The sequence below is a fragment of the Protopterus annectens genome, chromosome 3.part0 (genome assembly GCF_019279795.1).
Source record: "Protopterus annectens isolate FY-2018-M chromosome 3.part0, PAN1.0, whole genome shotgun sequence".
In the NCBI taxonomy this organism is placed as follows: Eukaryota; Metazoa; Chordata; order Ceratodontiformes; family Protopteridae; genus Protopterus; species Protopterus annectens.
This window is the reverse complement of record NC_056731.1, coordinates 170,424,052-170,442,240: the sequence shown is the minus strand read 5'-3', so window position 1 is coordinate 170,442,240 and position 18,189 is coordinate 170,424,052. Positions and strand designations below refer to the sequence as shown.

Here is an 18,189-nt window from a genome sequence, read left to right as displayed (position 1 = left end):
TGCTTGAGTACTTTGGAAAGAAAACTGGAAGTTCTAATGACTGTTGCAGGCAAAAACTGGAACAAACTTTAGGGACAAAAGATGGATCAGGTCTGAGGGATACAATATCTTTGTGAAAACCCAGGTACGGTGGTTTTACAGATAGAGCTTGAAGCTCTGAAACTCTTCTGGCAGAAGTAATCGTGACCAGAAAGGCAGTATTCCAAGAAAGAAATTTCAAATCACATGTTGCTGCCGGTTCGAAGGGGGAGGAGGTTAAGGCACGTAACACCACATCGAGATCCCACGGAGGAGCAGGATGAGAAATCGGAGGTCGTAAAAGCACAGCACCTTTCATGAAGGTTTTACACAATCTGTTGCGCATTAAAGGTGGGTTTATAGATTCATGAAAATTGGAAATAGCTGCCAATTGGACCTTGATGGTAGAGACTGAAGAACCTTGACTGAATAGGGAAGTCAGAAATTTCAGGACTTCCGATACCGGTACAGTGATGGGATCCAGACCCCGGAGTTGAGCCCAAATAGCAAATCTCTTCCATTTGCTAGTATACAATTTCTTAGTGGCAGACTTGTGGGCCGAGGATAAGATATGTATGACTTCCGGGTCTAAGGTATGATTCCTGACTATAGTCGGAAGAGGAGGAGCCAAGCTGTTAACTTCAAAGTGTGAAGGGACTGATGGAGTTGTCCCGACTGATGAATTAATAGGTCTGGGATCTGGTCCAGGAACCATGGACCGTCCAGTGCATATTTCCGAAGATAGGGGAACCATACCTGACGAGACCAGTAAGGGGCAACTAAAATCATTTTGCTCCCCAAGTGAGACGCCTTTTGGATCACTCTGGGAAGGAGGGGAATTGGAGGGAAGGCGATAGCAAGCCGGTGGGCCAAGGATGGGCTAATGCGTCCATAGGACTCTCCCCCGGAGCTGGAGTGAGAGAGAAGAACTTTCTGCACTTCGCGTTCAGTGGGGTTGCGAAAAGGTCGCAACAAGGAGTTCCCCATCTGCTGAAAATCTGAGTTGTCACTGCATTGTTCAGAGACCACTCGTGAGGAGAGAGGATAGTTCTGCTTAGTCTGTCGGCTATCACGTTGGATTTGCCAGGGATATGAGTTGCTACCAGAAAACGTCTGGTCGCCACTGCCCATTCCCAAACTCTCATGGCCTCTCTGCAAAGAGGGTAGGATCTGGTCCCTCCCTGCTTGTTCAGATACCAGACTACTGACATGTTGTCGGAGTGAACTGCAATTACGCCCTGAGGGAGGTAATCGTGGAGGGCTTGTAGAGACAGAAACACCGCCCTCATTTCTAAAATGTTGATATGAAGGAGACTCTCTTCTGAATGCCATTTGCCTTGGACTGACCTGCCCAGGGAATGCCCCCCCCCACCCCATCGGGGAGGCGTCCGTTGTCAATGTGGCCATAGGAGGAGGTGGAACAAAGGGTCGTCCCTGATCCAGATTGGAGGGCACCAGCCACCAGCGAAGGTCCCGTTTGCAGGTTTCCGTGATCCGTATGAGGTGACTGAGAGGGAGATCCTGAAAGGACCACTGTGTCGAAAGGAGCCACTGGAGAATTCTCATATGCAATCTTGCTAGGGGGACTAGAAGAACAGTGGCCGACAGAGCCCAATAGCTGCAGGACCATCCTGGCTGGAGCTTTGGATCTGAGAAGCAAGGCTCGGACTTGAGCCTGTATAGTTTGTATCCTTTCTGTAGGAAGATAGACCCGCATTCGGTTTGAGTCTATCTCTACTCCAATGAACTTTATGCGCTGAGATGGCAGCAACACAGACTTTGGCCAATTGAAGGTGATTCCAAGGGAAGTGCCTAGTGATATTGTGGCTTGTAGGTTCTGCAATAGTAGACGCCTGGAGGTGGCAGTTAGGAGCCAGTCATCCAGATATGGAAACACCTGGAATCCTAGACTCCTCAGGTGAGCAGTCACGACTGCCAAACATTTGGTGAACACCCTGGGGGCTGTGGTGAGACCAAAGGGCAGTGCGCAGAACTGAAAATGACTGTCTCCCAGGCTGAAGCGCAAATGTCTCCTGGACGTCTGATCTACCAGGATGTGGTAATAGGTGTCCTTGAGATCTATGGAGCACATCCAAACACCTTTCTCCAGCAGTGGGAGAATGGATTGTAAGGTGACCATTCGGAACTTGGACTTTTTGACTGATCGATTTAGGATAATGAGATCCAAAATGGGCCTCAAGTCCCCGGTCTTTTTTGGCACCAAAAAGAATCTTGAGTAAGTCCCTAATCCGATCTGGTCTGCGGGGACCGGTTGGATGACTCCTTTTTGAAGCAGCTTTGAGACTTCTAAGGCTGCGATTTCCCGTTGACTGGGTGGCGGGTCCGGGATGTTCTTGGACGGCGGTGGGGAGAGAAGAAAAGGGATGGCGTAACCTCCGGCGATGATTCGAAGCACCCATTGATCCTGAGTGATACCTTCCCAGGCTTTTAGGTGCCTCGAAAAATGACCCCCGACTGGCTCTGGAGCTGCACAGTCAGGCAATCCTTCAGGGATTGTGGAAGGCTGAAGAGCCATGAAAGGACTCGCGGTCTCCAGTGTTGCGGGGGCCTCTGCCGCCTCTGGGACGGCGTCTTCCAGAAAAATTTCCCCCTCCTCTGCCTCTAGAAGGGGGATCGTCCTGCTGCCAGGGATAAGACTTCTGGGATTTACAGAACCACATTTTCCCTCCTCTTTTAGCCATGGGATAAGGCCGAAAGGGAGTGGAAAATCGTGCCCCTACGGCAATCAAAGTCTTACCTTCTTGCTCGCAGCGGGTCAATATGTCCTTTACCTTGGGTCCAAACAAAGAGGACCCATCAAAGGGAGCGTCGGCAAAGGAAGACTTAAAGGCTTCCGCAAAATGACACACGCGGAGCCAGGCTTGCCTCCGTAGAGCAACACCCATACCCGCCGCTCTACTCGCCCCCTCGGCTGCATATGAAATGAGCCTCATGGACGAGTTTGATATCGATGACAACGTAGCCAACTGAGAGCCAACCGTCTGGGCCAGCTGCTCAGGTAGGTTACCCAAGAGGGTATCTGAAAGCTCCTTGATCAGATCCCTCTGAAACCTAGTGAAGTGCGTTAAATAGTTCAGGGACCTTAAGGTAAAGGCCGCTGAACTGAGGGTGCGCTTCCCATACCGATCCATGCTCCTAGACTCCTTATTAGGAGGATGGACGGACGTCGAAGCCTCTGCTACATCTTGTTGGGTAGCAGATGCCACCACCAAGGCATCTACAGCCACACCTTTGGTCAAAAACTCCTTCTCTGGGGGTGCTGATAAGAACTTATTTGGGCGAGCAGGCACCGGTTCCACAGAGTCTGGATGTTCCCACGCCCTTCGACAGATCAAATCTAGGAGCTCGTGGAAGGGCGGAGACACCCAGGAGGAGGAGGGCTGAGCCCCGAAGGCCTTGAGGAACACCAACTCGTCTGAGGACGACTTAGGGGACCCTTCCGCATCATCAAGATCGGTGTCCGACGTGAGAGACTCATCGGGGGAGTCGACGTGCTTCCTCTTGCACAGTCATTTCCTTGGGGGTTCCTCTGAAGAAGCTTCAGAGGGACCTCCAGGAGGGGGGGAACCCCCACTGGGGGGGTGACCTCTGGCCCCGGGGCTCCGCTGTCTAGGGATAGGGGGACTACCAAAGACCCAGTCTCCGTGTGTAGGGAAGGTGCTGGTGAGATCGTGGAGGTAGCCAAAGAGGATTTGGCCAACGCACTCCTCATGGCCCTGAAGGCCGGACCGCCAGAGTCCTGGGAAGGTCCAACCCTCGTGGCCACAACAGTAGACTGTACCCCCGCAGCCGACGCACCGAGAGGAAGGCTCGGAACCGAAAACATCGGTCCCGAAGCGTCCCCCCAGGGCCGACGGAGGAGGTCCGTGTACCGAACTCTGACTCGAGAGCCGGGGTTGGAGTAAGGGTCGGGGCCGACCCGAAAACCTCCATCAGCTCCACCAGCACCGGCTCCAACGGTGCCGAGGCTGTTGGAGGAGGAACCAGAACTACAGGGTGGGCCATCGGCTCCGAAGCCGAATGGGCTGGAGCCGAAACTAATTTCTGGAATACAGGAGACTGAAACAGTCTTAGGAGCACCCTGTCGATGTCCGAATCCGACATCTTGGAAGATCGGGAGGAGACCGATCGGGTCCAAACCGACTTCTCCATCGGCTCCGAAGGACTGGGGGACCGGCTCCGAATAGACTCGACCAGTATCGGTGCCGAGGGAGATTCCAAAACAATTTCCCTCGGTGCCGAGGAGGGCTTCGGCACCAAAGGGGAAGAGTCTGAGCCGGCAACCCTCATCGGCTCCAGAATCAGTGGAGCCGATGAAGGTGACCCGCCTCTCGAAGCCCCAGCCATCGGCTCCAAAACCAGAGGAGTAGAGACTGGAGGCATCGAGGCAGACCGTTCCACCCTCGGCTCCGAAGTCCATGGAGCCGATGGAGAAGCCTGCCTAGATTTCTTATTGGTCGGTTCAGACGGACTGGTCGGAGCCGACGATTTCTTTTTCTTGGCTGGAGAGGAAGAGGAAGATAAGGCCTCCTCGAAGGAGGGTTTAATCAGCCCTTTCAAGATCAATTTATTCTTCCTCTCTTGGAGGACTCGAGAGGAAAAAGCGTGACACACGCTGCAAGACTCCTGTAGGTGTTTGGCGCCTAAACAGTACACGCATAAGGAGTGATCATCGGTGATGGACATTTTATAGTTGCATCTCGTGCACTTCTTAAATCCTGAGGGTCTATGCTCTTTGGACATAATGCCTGTAGACCACTCACTATATCAGTAGAAAAAAACACTATATATGTTACTGAGTAAAGATTTTAACAACAATAAAACCTTTTTTTTTTTTTAAACGAAAGTTAACCAGTACAAGTACAACCACACAAAAAACACCAAAAAGGAGGGCCAAGAACCCTCTAACTTAAACAGGTACTTGACCTCTTTAAAAATAAGCAAACTCACTAAAGAATAGGGGAAGGCCCCTCAAACGGAAACCTTTCCCTGTTCAATCACACAAATTCACCACAAAAAATATCCAAAAACACACTGATACACAACGATAGCGGTTAAAACAGCTTTTGGGTAAAGAATAAAGATTTTCCTGACAGGAAAACTTTAAGAAAAAACAGCACTTAGCTCAGCCAAGTTCGAGACCCCGTCCTAGCTTGTAAGCGGCAAACGAGATCTGGGGGATTAGTGGTGGTGCATCTTGGGATAGAGAATAGCTCAGCCAATAAGAGGCTTCACTCTATAGCATAGCGTGCCGAGTCGGAGCCGAGGATCGGCTCCGAGCCCATCAGTACAGAATGTAGGCGAGATAGGATCACATAACATCAAATATTAAATAAATAAGAAATAAAAATAAATAATGCTGCTGTGGAACAGACTCCCATCCACATAATACAAAGTTCATCCCTGTCCATTTTCAAGTGCAACTTTGATCTTTGGAGGAGAAACAGAAAATTTTCTCCAGGACTACGCCATATACTGTAGTACACGGACATGTGTAATTGTAATAATAATATAATAATGCAATATAGTATTGGACAAAGGCAGCACCTAAATGCTTTATCCCCCTGCATGCATCTCCTCAACTTATCTATTTTATGATCCCAATTATTTTCATTGCTGGTATTATCGACAATAGGATGGGTAAGGTCAATATACAACCAGATGGGATAGATTTCAAACACAAAAAGGAAAATTAACCAGGCTTAAAATGGAACGCAGAGGCAGCCAGCCTAGTACTTACCTATGAACTTATAAGCAAGGATCAAGGACTGGTCTTCGCAAGGCTTCTTTCTTTGGTACCAGAAACTCTTGAATAAAAAACTTTTAAATAAGGGAAACAGGAAGAGGGTACATTACCCACAACATCAGTTGATGCTGAATATCTGAAAGGAAAAAAATTTGATTTGGAGAATGAGGAGGTATGGACTCCCACTGCCATTGGTAGCTATGTTGGATTACTCTCGGAACCCATTTATCTGAAATTATCCATTGCCAAGAGAGAGAAAAATGAAGACCCAGAATTTGGGAAGACTTAAGGATTGCCAGAGCAGGAAGGGCAGGGTTACAGTTTGTAGACGGTCATTCCCACTTGTTGAACTGTCCTGGTTTCTACGAGGATCCCCCCTTCTTTTTGGAGCTTCTCAACCATTGTTTGTCAGAAGTTTGCTTTTTATAAAAAAATCCAGAGTGGAGGATAAAACATTAAACAAACTTGAAAAAAGTCTGAAAAATCTGAGTCAACCATAGAATCAGGTTCCCTCTGTCATCACTCTTTCAGGACCTCAGCAGCAGGTGGTCCAAATGCAAACTCCCCATCAAGGGCAGAATTCAAAATTTCAGCTTTAACATCTTTATGCAAATTTCTGTAACCATACAGACCTTATAACAGACCCAGTAGCTGCTGCTCTGGAAGAGTTATCAGCAAACTTCAAACTTTGGTAACTTGAGAAACACTACCCTCTCAGTATCTGCAGCCTTAACTAATGAGTATTCGCAGATCTGCCCTCAGAAGAAGGAAACATGGCAATAAAGTTACTCATGTTTTCAAAAGTAAGCAAAAAACAAATATATGAGCCTGATAATTAGGAGTACCAGAGGAATACATTTCCCAAATCAATCAAATGGTTTATGATATATAGCACTATATGTGAAGTATAATATTTATGCCAATATAGTTTGATTATTTTTATATGAATGCAAATTTGTCTATGTGACTATTGATACTTCAATAAAGGTGTCAGAGAAAAAAAAAATTTCTTAACCTTGTCAGAGGGGGGTGGATTAGCACAAAAATAGAACACAATACATTTCAACTTTTCAGGAACTTAAGGAATAGGAGAAAATACCATATAAAATATAAGCTAACCTATTATAACATCCTCCAAAATAAACATTAAAACAGCCCAAAACTCTTCTGGACATCCATAAACGTTTCCATCCAGGCCAAACCATCACCCCACCACCACCACCTACCTCCAACAACACTAAATTCAATTCCCATACAGTTTACCAACTATTTTAGACAATGTCCCTCACAAATCTTAATCCCTTCACTACCCTCTCAGTACCTGCACCCTTTACTAAATATCTTGAGATATTTAACTTCAACCCAGTACCTACCTCCCCCATTAAAAACTCCTACACAAGCCAAAACCAACCACCTAAGATGCTGACCAACTCCCCTCAGACTACTTAAAAAATGCTGCAAATGCAATTGCTTTTCTGGTCTCTACATCTGATCTATATTCAAAAAAATATGCTCCTTCCATCTGCCAAAAATTCTTTATTATACCTTTCCACAAAGTGGCACATCTACAAAGTTTAATAACTACAGATCCATTGCAAGCCCCCCATCAAAATACTTGAAAAATGTACTCATGCTCAGCTTTTATATCACCTAAATTCAAATAAGTTGCTGCGACAAACAATGGTTTCAGACCCCACCACAGCACAACCACAGCCGTCCATCAACACTGTGCAACCGTATAGGAATAATAACTTGGAGTCAGCCGTGTTTCTAGACTTTTCTAAAGCTTTTGGCACTATATCACACCATTTATTCACTGAACTCTTATATAGGTCAAAAGCTTTTCTAAAGCTTTTGACACTATCACACCATGTATTCACTGAACTCTATTATATAGGTCTTTCTCGGTCCTCCCTTACATGGTTTCTTAGTTATCTATCTCAAAGATAACAAGCAGTCAAATGACAAAACCTTTACGCTATTCCAGTTGGCGTAGGTGTCCCTCAGGACTCTATACAAGAACCCCTTCTCTTCAATGTTTTTATAAACAAGCTTTACACTGCCAAAGACCCAGCAAATATAGTACAATACACAAATGGTGCAACTTTAATATGTACAGCCCCCCACAATATCCAAATTAAAAAAAAATCACTTAAATTCAACTCTGCTCCTTAATCAAAATAAAACAAAAATTGAAACTCCTCACCCCAAAACAATATCTCAGTTAAAAACTTTGATTACATCTGCAGATATTGAAATTGAGGTACTACCACATACTAAATTACTGGACATTGTAGTAGATGATTATCTTAAATTTAATGGTTTCACAAAAAACGTGGCTCCCTATACAGGCTAAAATGTTCCATACAGACCCAGCAAGAAAAACCCTGACTTCATACTATTTGCCTCCAGTCCTCTTACATGCCTCATCTGTCCTTACAAATCTAAGCTCTACACCAAAATGCAAGCTAGCCACCTGTTACAACAAAGTAGCTAAATTTGCTACCAACACTGTACACAGAAAACATCATTGCCAAGCCTTAAAACAACTACACTGACTTGAACTTTACCACCTGACAATCTCTCAGCTAGTTATGGCATACAAACTGGTATATTATCTTGAACAAAGTTCTGCATTGAAAATATACTACTGTCTTAAACACCCACAAGAAACCTCCATTCTGGTGATAAATTTCTGCTAAGCATTAATAAAACAAATAATTTGTCACTGGACTCGCACTCCAGTTATATATCCAAACACTAGGACACCGTCCCTACAGAAGTAAAAATGGCTAACAAATTCCCATGATAAAAAATTCATCTCAAACAATATCTTACCTAGTCCTGATTATGCCCATTGCCAGGTTGAGACCTCTAATGAAAGCATAAGCTTCTTTACTGCTCATCACTAACTTTTCCTGTCCTGTAAATGAATAATTACACCCCTAACAACTTTCCTTCCTGCATCTAAATCAATACACCCCTCTTCACTTTTATTTTCTAACTGATCCACCATTCTAACCCCTCACACATTCCCTTCATACCTTATAAACTTCCAGATGCACCTTTTGGAACAGGCAGCCTAGACAGAACTAATTCTATACCATGCTGTCTGACTAATATGCTGTTAGCACTATCTTCCTATACAACACTAACACCACCCCTCCTACATAATTGTCTAATTTACTTATCAGCTATACTCTTCATTACATCTCTAAGTCTATACAAACCTTTCTGAAATATAACAATTTCTTTATGTTTTCCCTTCTATAGTACAAATTTCCTTCCTAAAAGATTTTAAGCTACCAGAACTGAACAGACAAAACTTAATGTATATACAATCCAATAATGTATTTTTTCGACGAAACTTTTTTTTTTGAGAACTGTCTGAAAATTGCTTGTTAATATAAAAGTACTGTAATGGAGCTTTTCTCCCTGGGCCTCTGCTGAAAATGAACTCTGCTCAGCCAGACTTTCCAGGCCACCAACTGCAAATAAACAAAAATGACTAAATGCTTAGCCACAGAAAGATTTGCTAAGAAAATCACTGTGGGATCAGATCTGAGGCTAGAAAAAAAGAATTTGTATGACCAGGGAACATAATACAATCTATCTGGCTTCTTAGAAGATGCAGGCTGGCTACCAGGCATGTTTGCAAGGTGCAATAAGAACATCCTACAAGGATGGAACAGGAGTAGGATGACAAAATCCTAATTGTAATCATGTTTTTTATTTTATTTAACATTTATTTACCGGGAAGGACCGACTGGGACAAAGCCCATTTTCAGTGGAGGCCTGGGGAGAAATGCTCCAGACACATCTTTGGAAAGTGGGAGGAAGCCAGAGCCCCAGGAGGAAACCCATGCAAATGCAGTGAGGATATGCAGCCTCCACACAGAAGGCACACCTAGCATGAATTGATCTGGAAAACCTCTTACTGTGAGGTGACAGCAATAACTGCTGCACCACTGCGCCACCTAAAAAAGTGGAATATCATTATATTCCCACTGAAACAATTAATTCATCCTAGATATGGCTTAAGACAAAAGAACATTTTGCAAGGGACAATCAGAAGAAATACAAAAATCGAAATTCATTTAGGGGGACAGAAGTTGTTCCCTCACAATCATTTCCCTGCTCATCGCACTAAAAACCTTCAAATAATGAAAATGTTTTACTTACCACTAAATCCAGAATGTGAAGGTTTACAGAGCCTGAAATAAGCCCAATAAATCACCCTGTCTAAAGTAAAAGTGGCAAGAGAAGCTAAATGTTTAACCCTCTACCACATGAATCTCCATAGAAGCACATTGACTCCTGTCAGACACATCACCCCGAGGAACAAGTATCCCAGGCCCAGCTAGGCAGAAAAGCATTCTCCTTCCTTCTACCAAGACCAACAAGGGTGGTTCTTCCATGCCCACCAAGGATGCTCCCAACAGCTGCAAAGGATATGTCTAATCCCAGGTCTGTAATCGCTAAAGAACCTACACCAGAGGAAATTGCAGATAAAGAGGAGTGATCCAGAAATGACCAGTGCACAGTCACCCAATCTGTGGCTGAGGCAAAGTAGAAGTCTGCTGAAGGGGCAGAGGCTGTCTAGAAATATTCTTTTTGTGGACGACGAGAAAAAAAAATTATAAAAAAAGGAGCAGGTAAGTTGTTCCATAATAAAGCCATAAAGTCTAGAAGGAAGATAAAAACTTAGGTAAAAATGACAGCAGTAGTCAGTAAACAAAGTATCAAAAATTAGCGTTTCCACTGGGACAAGTGCAGCAGCCCTTAACACAATTTATGAAACTTCTCAAAAAAGATTATAGTAAAAGTTAGAAAAAAAAATCAAAGTTTACACTAAAAATAATAAAAATAATTACTGACAGAAGTCATGCAAAAGTCCCAATAAAAAGTAATTCCTAGCATAGAAAAAACAGTTCTGGTAAAAACAAAGTATGGTTTCAGTCATAAAATTGTGGATTTTTTTTTCCCACCAAAAGGAATTTACCTGCCCATCAATGATGGAGTGCTAGCCAACCGCCAATCTTCTGAAGTCCCCAAGAGGAGCACTCTGGCAACAGGAAAGCTCTGAAGGGCTTGGTGCTCAGATCACTGGTTTTCACCAGCTCTGCTGGAGCTGTCAAAAGTCTGGGAATGTGGAAGTTGCCCTTAAGTTGTGGAAGTTGGCCAGCTGTTATATCCTACGCAGGATATAACTCATACAGCTAAATACTACTGCAGCAGTGATCAAATAATGAAAATCTATGCATGCTATGTCTCCAACAATGCATACTGCCTCCTCTGAAAAATGGCCTTAACTGGATATCAAAATAAAAGCATTTTGCCTAACTAAAGCAGTTCACGTTTGGATGTACCAATGTCCCCTTTTCCTATGTCAGGAAAGTATATAAGAGGAAACTGCAGAGATTTCTCTCTGCATAGCTGATCATGTTGGACAAACAGGTCACAAAAAGGAAACTAGCTTTCTATGCTCTAGCTTTCTGTAGTCCTTGGGAATAATGGTGTGGTGGGGGCGCAAAAAAAAAATCTCCATCCCAAAGAAAAAAAGATTGTATTTACTGCCAATGCTTCTTTGCATGGGTACATGGAGCAAAAACTTCCTGTCTGGTAAATATTATAGCAATAACCCATGCCTGGGTGTGGGTAATGCTAAATTTACCCACGGTTGGCGTGGTTTGGTCCCGATGGCGAAGCCCGAGGGACCAAACAAAGCCAACCGTGGGTAATTTAGCATTACCACACCCAGAAGTGGTTATTGCTATTATACCATGACATTATTTAAGAAAATAAACTATTACTTTTCTTAAATAATGGCATAGTATAATGCCTGTTTACTGCCCTTCCGAGATGTCTGGCATCTGCGGCAGTTCTGATGTACTGTGCCTGCGCAGTACATCAGAGTTGTGGCAAAACAACGGAGAAAGCAAGATCTCTGTTGCTTTTTATGTTCGCTATGTTAAATGAGTTTAACATAGCGAGACAGTTTTAATATAAGCTACCGGCATATCCGTTGCTTATTTTAAAACTGTCTCGCTATGTTAAACTCATTCAACATAGCGAACACTAAAAAAAGCAACTGAGATCTTGCTTTCTCCGTGCTTTTAAAACACTTCGCTATGTTAAATGGGTTTAACATAGCGAGACAGTTTAAAATAAGCAACGGAGATCTCCATTGCTTATTTTAAAGCTGTCTCGCTATGTTAAACCGATTTAACATAGGGAGACAGTGTTTAAATCGAGTTATACTAATGGAAAAAGTCCGGCGACGGACCTTTTCCATTAGTATAACTCGATTTACAACGGGCACGCTGGCCAATCAGCGTGCACGCTTTGGGGATCATGGTATAATATAGCAATAACCCGCCTGGGTGTGGTAATGCTGGATTTACCCACGTTTGGCGTGGTTTGGTCCCGAGGGCGAAGCCCGAGGGACCAAACAAAGCCAACCGTGGGTAAATTTAGCATTACCCACACCCAGAAGTGGGTTATTGCTATTATATCATGACATTATTTAAGAAAATAAACTATTACTTTTCTTAAATAATGGCATAGTATAATGCCTGTTTACTGCCCTTCCGCAGATGTCTGGCATCCGCGGCAGTTCTGATGTACTGCGCGCCTGAGTAGTACATCAGAGCTGTGGGCAAAAGCAACGGAGGAAGCAAGATCTACGTTGCTTTTTTTTTTTTTACTGTTTCGCTATGTTAAATGGGTTTAACATAGCGAGACAGCTTTAAAATAGCAACGGAGATTTCCGTTGCTTATTTTAAAACTGTCTCACTATGTTAAACCCATTTAACATAGCGAAACAGTAAAAAAAGCAACGGAGATCTTGCTTTCTCCGTTGCTTTTTAAAACCTGTTCGCTATGTTAAATGGGTTTAGCATAGCGAGACAGCTAAAATAAGCAACGGAGATCTTCGCTTATTTTACAGCTGTCTCGCTATGTTAAACCCATTTAACATAGCGAGACAGTGTTTTAAAAGTCGAGTTATACTAATGGAAAAAAGTCCGGGCGACCGGACCTTTTTCCATTAGTATAACTCGATTTACACTGTGCACGCTGGCCAATCATCGTGCACGTTTTGGGGGGGGGGGGTGTCTGGTATAATCTCCAATATAAAGAACTACATGGCAAAACCTACCATTTAGTGTTAGGAAGATTTTAAGATTTGTTGTCTATTTGTTGTTCATAGGTTCGGTCCTGATTAGCTTGTCTGCAACTGTATTCTGGTCTGACAAAATGGTGAATGCCTGGAAATACAGGCCTAGCAGAGAAGCAGTCTTTCCCAGGCTATTGCCACCAGGCTCAGAACTGGAGTAGGGCTTTAATGATTTGTTACAGACCTGCTTAATGTTGCAGCACAAGACATCTTTAATGCAAAACGTCTTAAACTACTTGCCAACTACCAGTAACATTTAAACTGTAATGCCAATACTTACTATGCAAAGATGGTACCATTATATCCATTCACACACGATTCAATAATATTCTTTGCAACAGCTGAGAACACATCCTCCTATTAAAAAAGTACAATACGTGTTAAAATGGTATGACCCATGCCTTGGTGAACTTTTACTTTGTCAGTCATCTTAGGATTCTATTTCATTCAACAGCAAAAAAAGCACACATCATACATTTTTTTTTGTTATACTGACCTCTCACATGCACCAGTTGTACATACTAAACGGGTCAGTAAATGCTTCAGCTCTAGCTATAGTCCACGTTTCCTGGAATACTATGTAAAATACTCATCTAAAATGTGATTGGAATAGTACTTTCACAAATTCTTATGCTACCAGAATATAAACAAAAGGCAACAGATACACAAAAACAAAACTTATCTAATCACCATAACATTAGATTTTCAAGGTCCGAGTCCATCATCTTCAAAATAGGACTAGTTGCCGCAGGCATGTGTCTTTTGGTACTGATAGGGCCTTCCCAAGCTAAAGCTCCTTTCCTTGCTCCCATAATTCCCCGCTTGTCCCTCTTCTCCAGATCAAGCTTGCCCAAGGATATCAAAAACCTATTCTAAAAGCTGTATTGCTGCCCACAGGCAACTCAGAAGAAACTGTCATCCGCTTAAAGACCTCCAGTATGGTAAGCCAAGATCTTGAGAAGGGGGATATGCTAAGAATAAGGACTGATGTGAAAGATAATATAGTTGTATAAGTAATCTTTGCATAACAGCATATGTGCAAATGATCAGTGCTGCAGTAGCCTTAGCGACATGGAATTTATCCTGCCAAGGATACAACAGCCAGACAGCTTCCAAAGCTTCAGGGCACCTTCCACACCCTCCAATAGTTAGGCAGTACCAGCTGAGCTGCCTAAAAACACAGGTTTGGGTGCCAGTCCCTTCAGAACTTTCTTGATAATGGAAACAGAGGCTGAGGTCTGAGAGCACGAAGTTGAGGGCAAATATTATACACAGACACAAACTTGCATAATCAAAAAACAAGAGGGAGGAAACAGTTACTGTAGCAGTGATCACTCAAACATCTATTACAATAAGTTTAGTTACACAACTGTACTATGTTGTTCATATCGATCCACTCATACATTAGCCATAGCTATATGGGTAGACTATCCTAGCTTTCAACATCTGGGAAGTGGAAGGGGAATGTTCCAGTAGCCATTGGATAATGATCCTAGCAAAGCCTGAGCTAGACCTGAAAGAATCAAGCTTGTAGTACTTTGTAAAACTACATGCAGAGGACCAAGTTACTGCTTCTAGAATACTTCTAGAATCCAACCCTTTACAAAAAGCTATGGGTGAAGCCAAGGCCCTAGTACAGTAGGCTTTAAACCTGCCTGAAATATTTTTACTGTCAAAAACAAAGGATAATAACCCAAGACAACCAATTGGAAACTGCCTGTTTTGACACAGGTTGTCCTCTCTTGCCTCGGCATGAAATAAACAACTGGTCCAAAGATCTGAAAGATTTAGTTCTGTCAAGATAGTACCAGAGTTGAATTTCATTACATTGACAGGAATGAATTACTTAAAAAATTAATTCTTGAAGTAATTTTCTTTCTAAATATGCTTGTTTTATATAGTTCTTGAACTATATCTAAAAAAGAAAGGAAATCTTAATAATATTCCTGTCAGAAATTACTTTGGAAATTTTCCTGTCAGTTTATCAGTCTGAAATGAGTCCCAGTAAGACAAATTCTCAAGACTCCAGCATCAAGAAAGAACTTCAGTCTCTGATAATTATAGTCCAGCATCTTACTGCTAAGATGGATAAAATGGATACTAAAATAGACACTTTCATAGAAAAAACTACAAAACAAATAGACTTGTTACATATGGACCTGCAACAACAGAAGATCCAGATGACAGGCATAGAAGAAGCTGTGAATGACATGGAAAATAAAATACAAGAAGAGGAAATCAACATTGAGTTTCTGCTGAAACAAAATACACATTTACAAACAAAGCTGGATGACCTGGAAAATAGATCTAGGCGCAATAACATTAGGATTTTTGGACTGCCAGAAAATACTGAAGGTAACAATATTACTTCTTTTTAACAACATGGCTCCCTAAAACTTTAGATTTACCAGAAGCATTCTCTTTTGGTATCGAAAGAGCACATAGATCTATAACTAATACTAACTCTAACAAAACTATCCTAGATCAGTTATAGTTAGATTTCTATCATCTTTGATAAAGAGATGGTTCTTAAATCTGCTTGGGCTAAAGCTCCTGTTAAGTTTAATGAGACAACTGTGCGTTTTGACAATGACTATTCTTCCATGGTAATTGCTAAAAGAAAAGTTTTTCTGCCACTAATAAGGGAGCTTAAAAAGCACAGTTTAAAACATACCTTCTGTTTCCTGCCAAGCTTAAAATCTTCCTTCCTGATGGTCCTAAGGTCTTCGATGATTTAGACTCTGCTTTACTGTTTGTCAAAGAAAAAGGATTTTGGATAAAATAGAAGAAATGGAATGGGCTAGTTCTTCATTAAAGAGATTGGCAACTGAAGCTTCCTGGAAGACTTCAGAGAAGAAGAAGAGACTAAAAACAAATGATTTGTTATATGTTTTTTTCTCTCTCATCATTTTAGTTCATTATTAATCTTTTGAATATAGTTCCTGCATTTCCAGAAAGCCACAAATATTTTGGAAAAGATTTAATCAAAGTTATTCTCTATGTGCAAAGAAATGTTTTGTTTCATAACCAGTCAAAATGCCTGAGGATTTAATGGCAGGCTGTGACTCGATTTGTTTTTCTTTCTGAAAAAGTAAGGTTAGTAATTTGATACTTTTTTTATCTTTACCTTTTTTTTTCCTTCTTCTTTTATTATTTTCTTTGTTTAAACAATGACATTCTATTTAGATTATGTAGTGGGTAAAGGGTGGGGGAGGGCAGGGAGAGAACAGTAATGAAAATATCATTAATAGAATAATAACATATATATTTCTTGTAAAAGTTTATAAGTTCTTCAAATGCTATTTCTAATTATACTTTCTTGATTATACTGCTTATGCTTGTTTGTAAATAATCTGTCATGCTTTAACTAATAATAATCAGAACTAAATAAGAGTAAATAATATGTTTTATTTTTAACTCTATTAATATAAACAGTAAGTAACATTCCATTGTATATACTTCTTACAGCTTTCTCTTACATTTTTTTATTTCTGCCTCACATCCTTTTATGTTCTACTCTCTTTTCTTTTCTTTATTAATATATAGAAATGCTTTTGACTGTGTGGGCACAGTGAATAATAGGATTTGTATGAAAATTGAGTTGGGAGAAGAATGCTGAGTTTTATTGCTTGTTGGTAATTTTGAGTTTAATTTCACTTGCATAGAGGCTGTGATGATCTGTGGAATACATTGTGGAGGTTCTGTCATGTTTAGATGCATTTACACTGCTAAATGAATGTTTGTCACTAGTTTTTAATAAGTTTCCCGCCAAAATGTTGAGAGACACAATCTGGGATGTGGGCTGTCTTATGCACAATGTCCTTGAGTTACCTCAGAATCTTCAAATCACAGAATTCTCAGAGAAACTGAAAGCAGTTAGTATAAACATTGACAAGGTTATCACACTGACACACCACAGATTCAGGAAAAATACTCTGTTCATAAAGTATGTCAGTTATAATGAGTTTAAATGATGTAGTTTCTTGTAGTAAGTAAATGCCTTATTTTAGAAGGCATAAAAAATGAAACATTTATTTAAATGTTTTTGAAAATCTACTTAACAGCAGCATAATAATCTGTGTTAAAAATTTGTGTTCCAAACATATACTTTACTATAACTCATTTAATTCATCTGATTGACAAACATAAATAATCTTATAACTCTATTCTGGAAGAAATGTCATGTGATATATTTTAAAGCAGTAGGTTAGCATGATTGTAAAATCTGGTTACCAATGTGTGTTTGCTGTGCATTATTTTGTATAAAGCAGACAGATTTATTCTAGGGACAGCAAGTAGGATAGTGCTCTACAAAGACACAACTCAGTGAGATCAGATATATATATATATATATATATATATATATATATATATATATATATATATATGTGTGTGTGTGTGTGTGTGTGAGTGTGATGGCTTTTTTTCTGAGAATCTGCATAACTATCCAATATGATTTATAATAATTTCTATGAATACAATATTTTACTCTATTGACAAAATGAATGTTTGCCACAAGTTTTAATAAGTTTCCCGCCAAAATGTTAAGGGAGACAATCTGGGATGTGGGCTGTCTCATGCACAGTGTCCATGAGTTTCCTCAGAAGCTTCACTCACAGAATTTTCACAGAGAAACTGAAAGCAGTTAGTATAAACATTGACAAGGTTATCACACTGACACACTACAGATTCAGGAAAAATACTCTATTCATAAAATGTGCCAGTTATGATGAGTTTAGATGATGTAGTTTCTTGTAGCAAGTAAATATCTTATTTTAGAAGGCATAGAAAATGAAACATTTATTTAAATGTTTTTGAAAATCTACTTAACAGTAGCATAATAATCTGTGTTAAAAACTTGTGTCCCAAACATATACTTTACTATAACTCATTTAATTCATCTGATTGACAAGCATAAATAATCTTATAACTCTATTCTGGAAGAAATGTCATGTGATATATTTTAAAGCAGTAGGTTAGCATGATTGTAAAATCTGGTTACTAATATGTGTTTGCTGTGCATTATTTTGTATAAAGCAGACAGATTTATTCTAGGGACAGCAAGTAGGATAGTGCTCTACAAAGACACAACTCAGTGAGATCAGATATATATATATATGTGTGTGTGTGTGTGTGTGTGTGTGTGTGTGTATGTATATGTGTGTGTGTGTGTGTGTGTGTGTCTGTGATGGCTTTTTTTTTAGGTAATAACGCAGGTGTTTCTGAG

General features: G+C 41.1%; 1 protein-coding gene across 1 annotated transcript in view; it reads right to left on the bottom strand.

Annotated features, from left to right (window-relative positions):
* Positions 1-18,189, bottom strand: part of KIF15 (kinesin family member 15) — a 2,415,358-nt gene that overhangs the window by 2,157,541 nt on the left and 239,628 nt on the right. Inside the window, exon 4 of the mRNA XM_044065522.1 lies at positions 13,243-13,319. Coding sequence (XP_043921457.1) covers positions 13,243-13,319 — 77 coding nt within the window. The remainder of the gene's footprint in view (positions 1-13,242; positions 13,320-18,189) is intronic.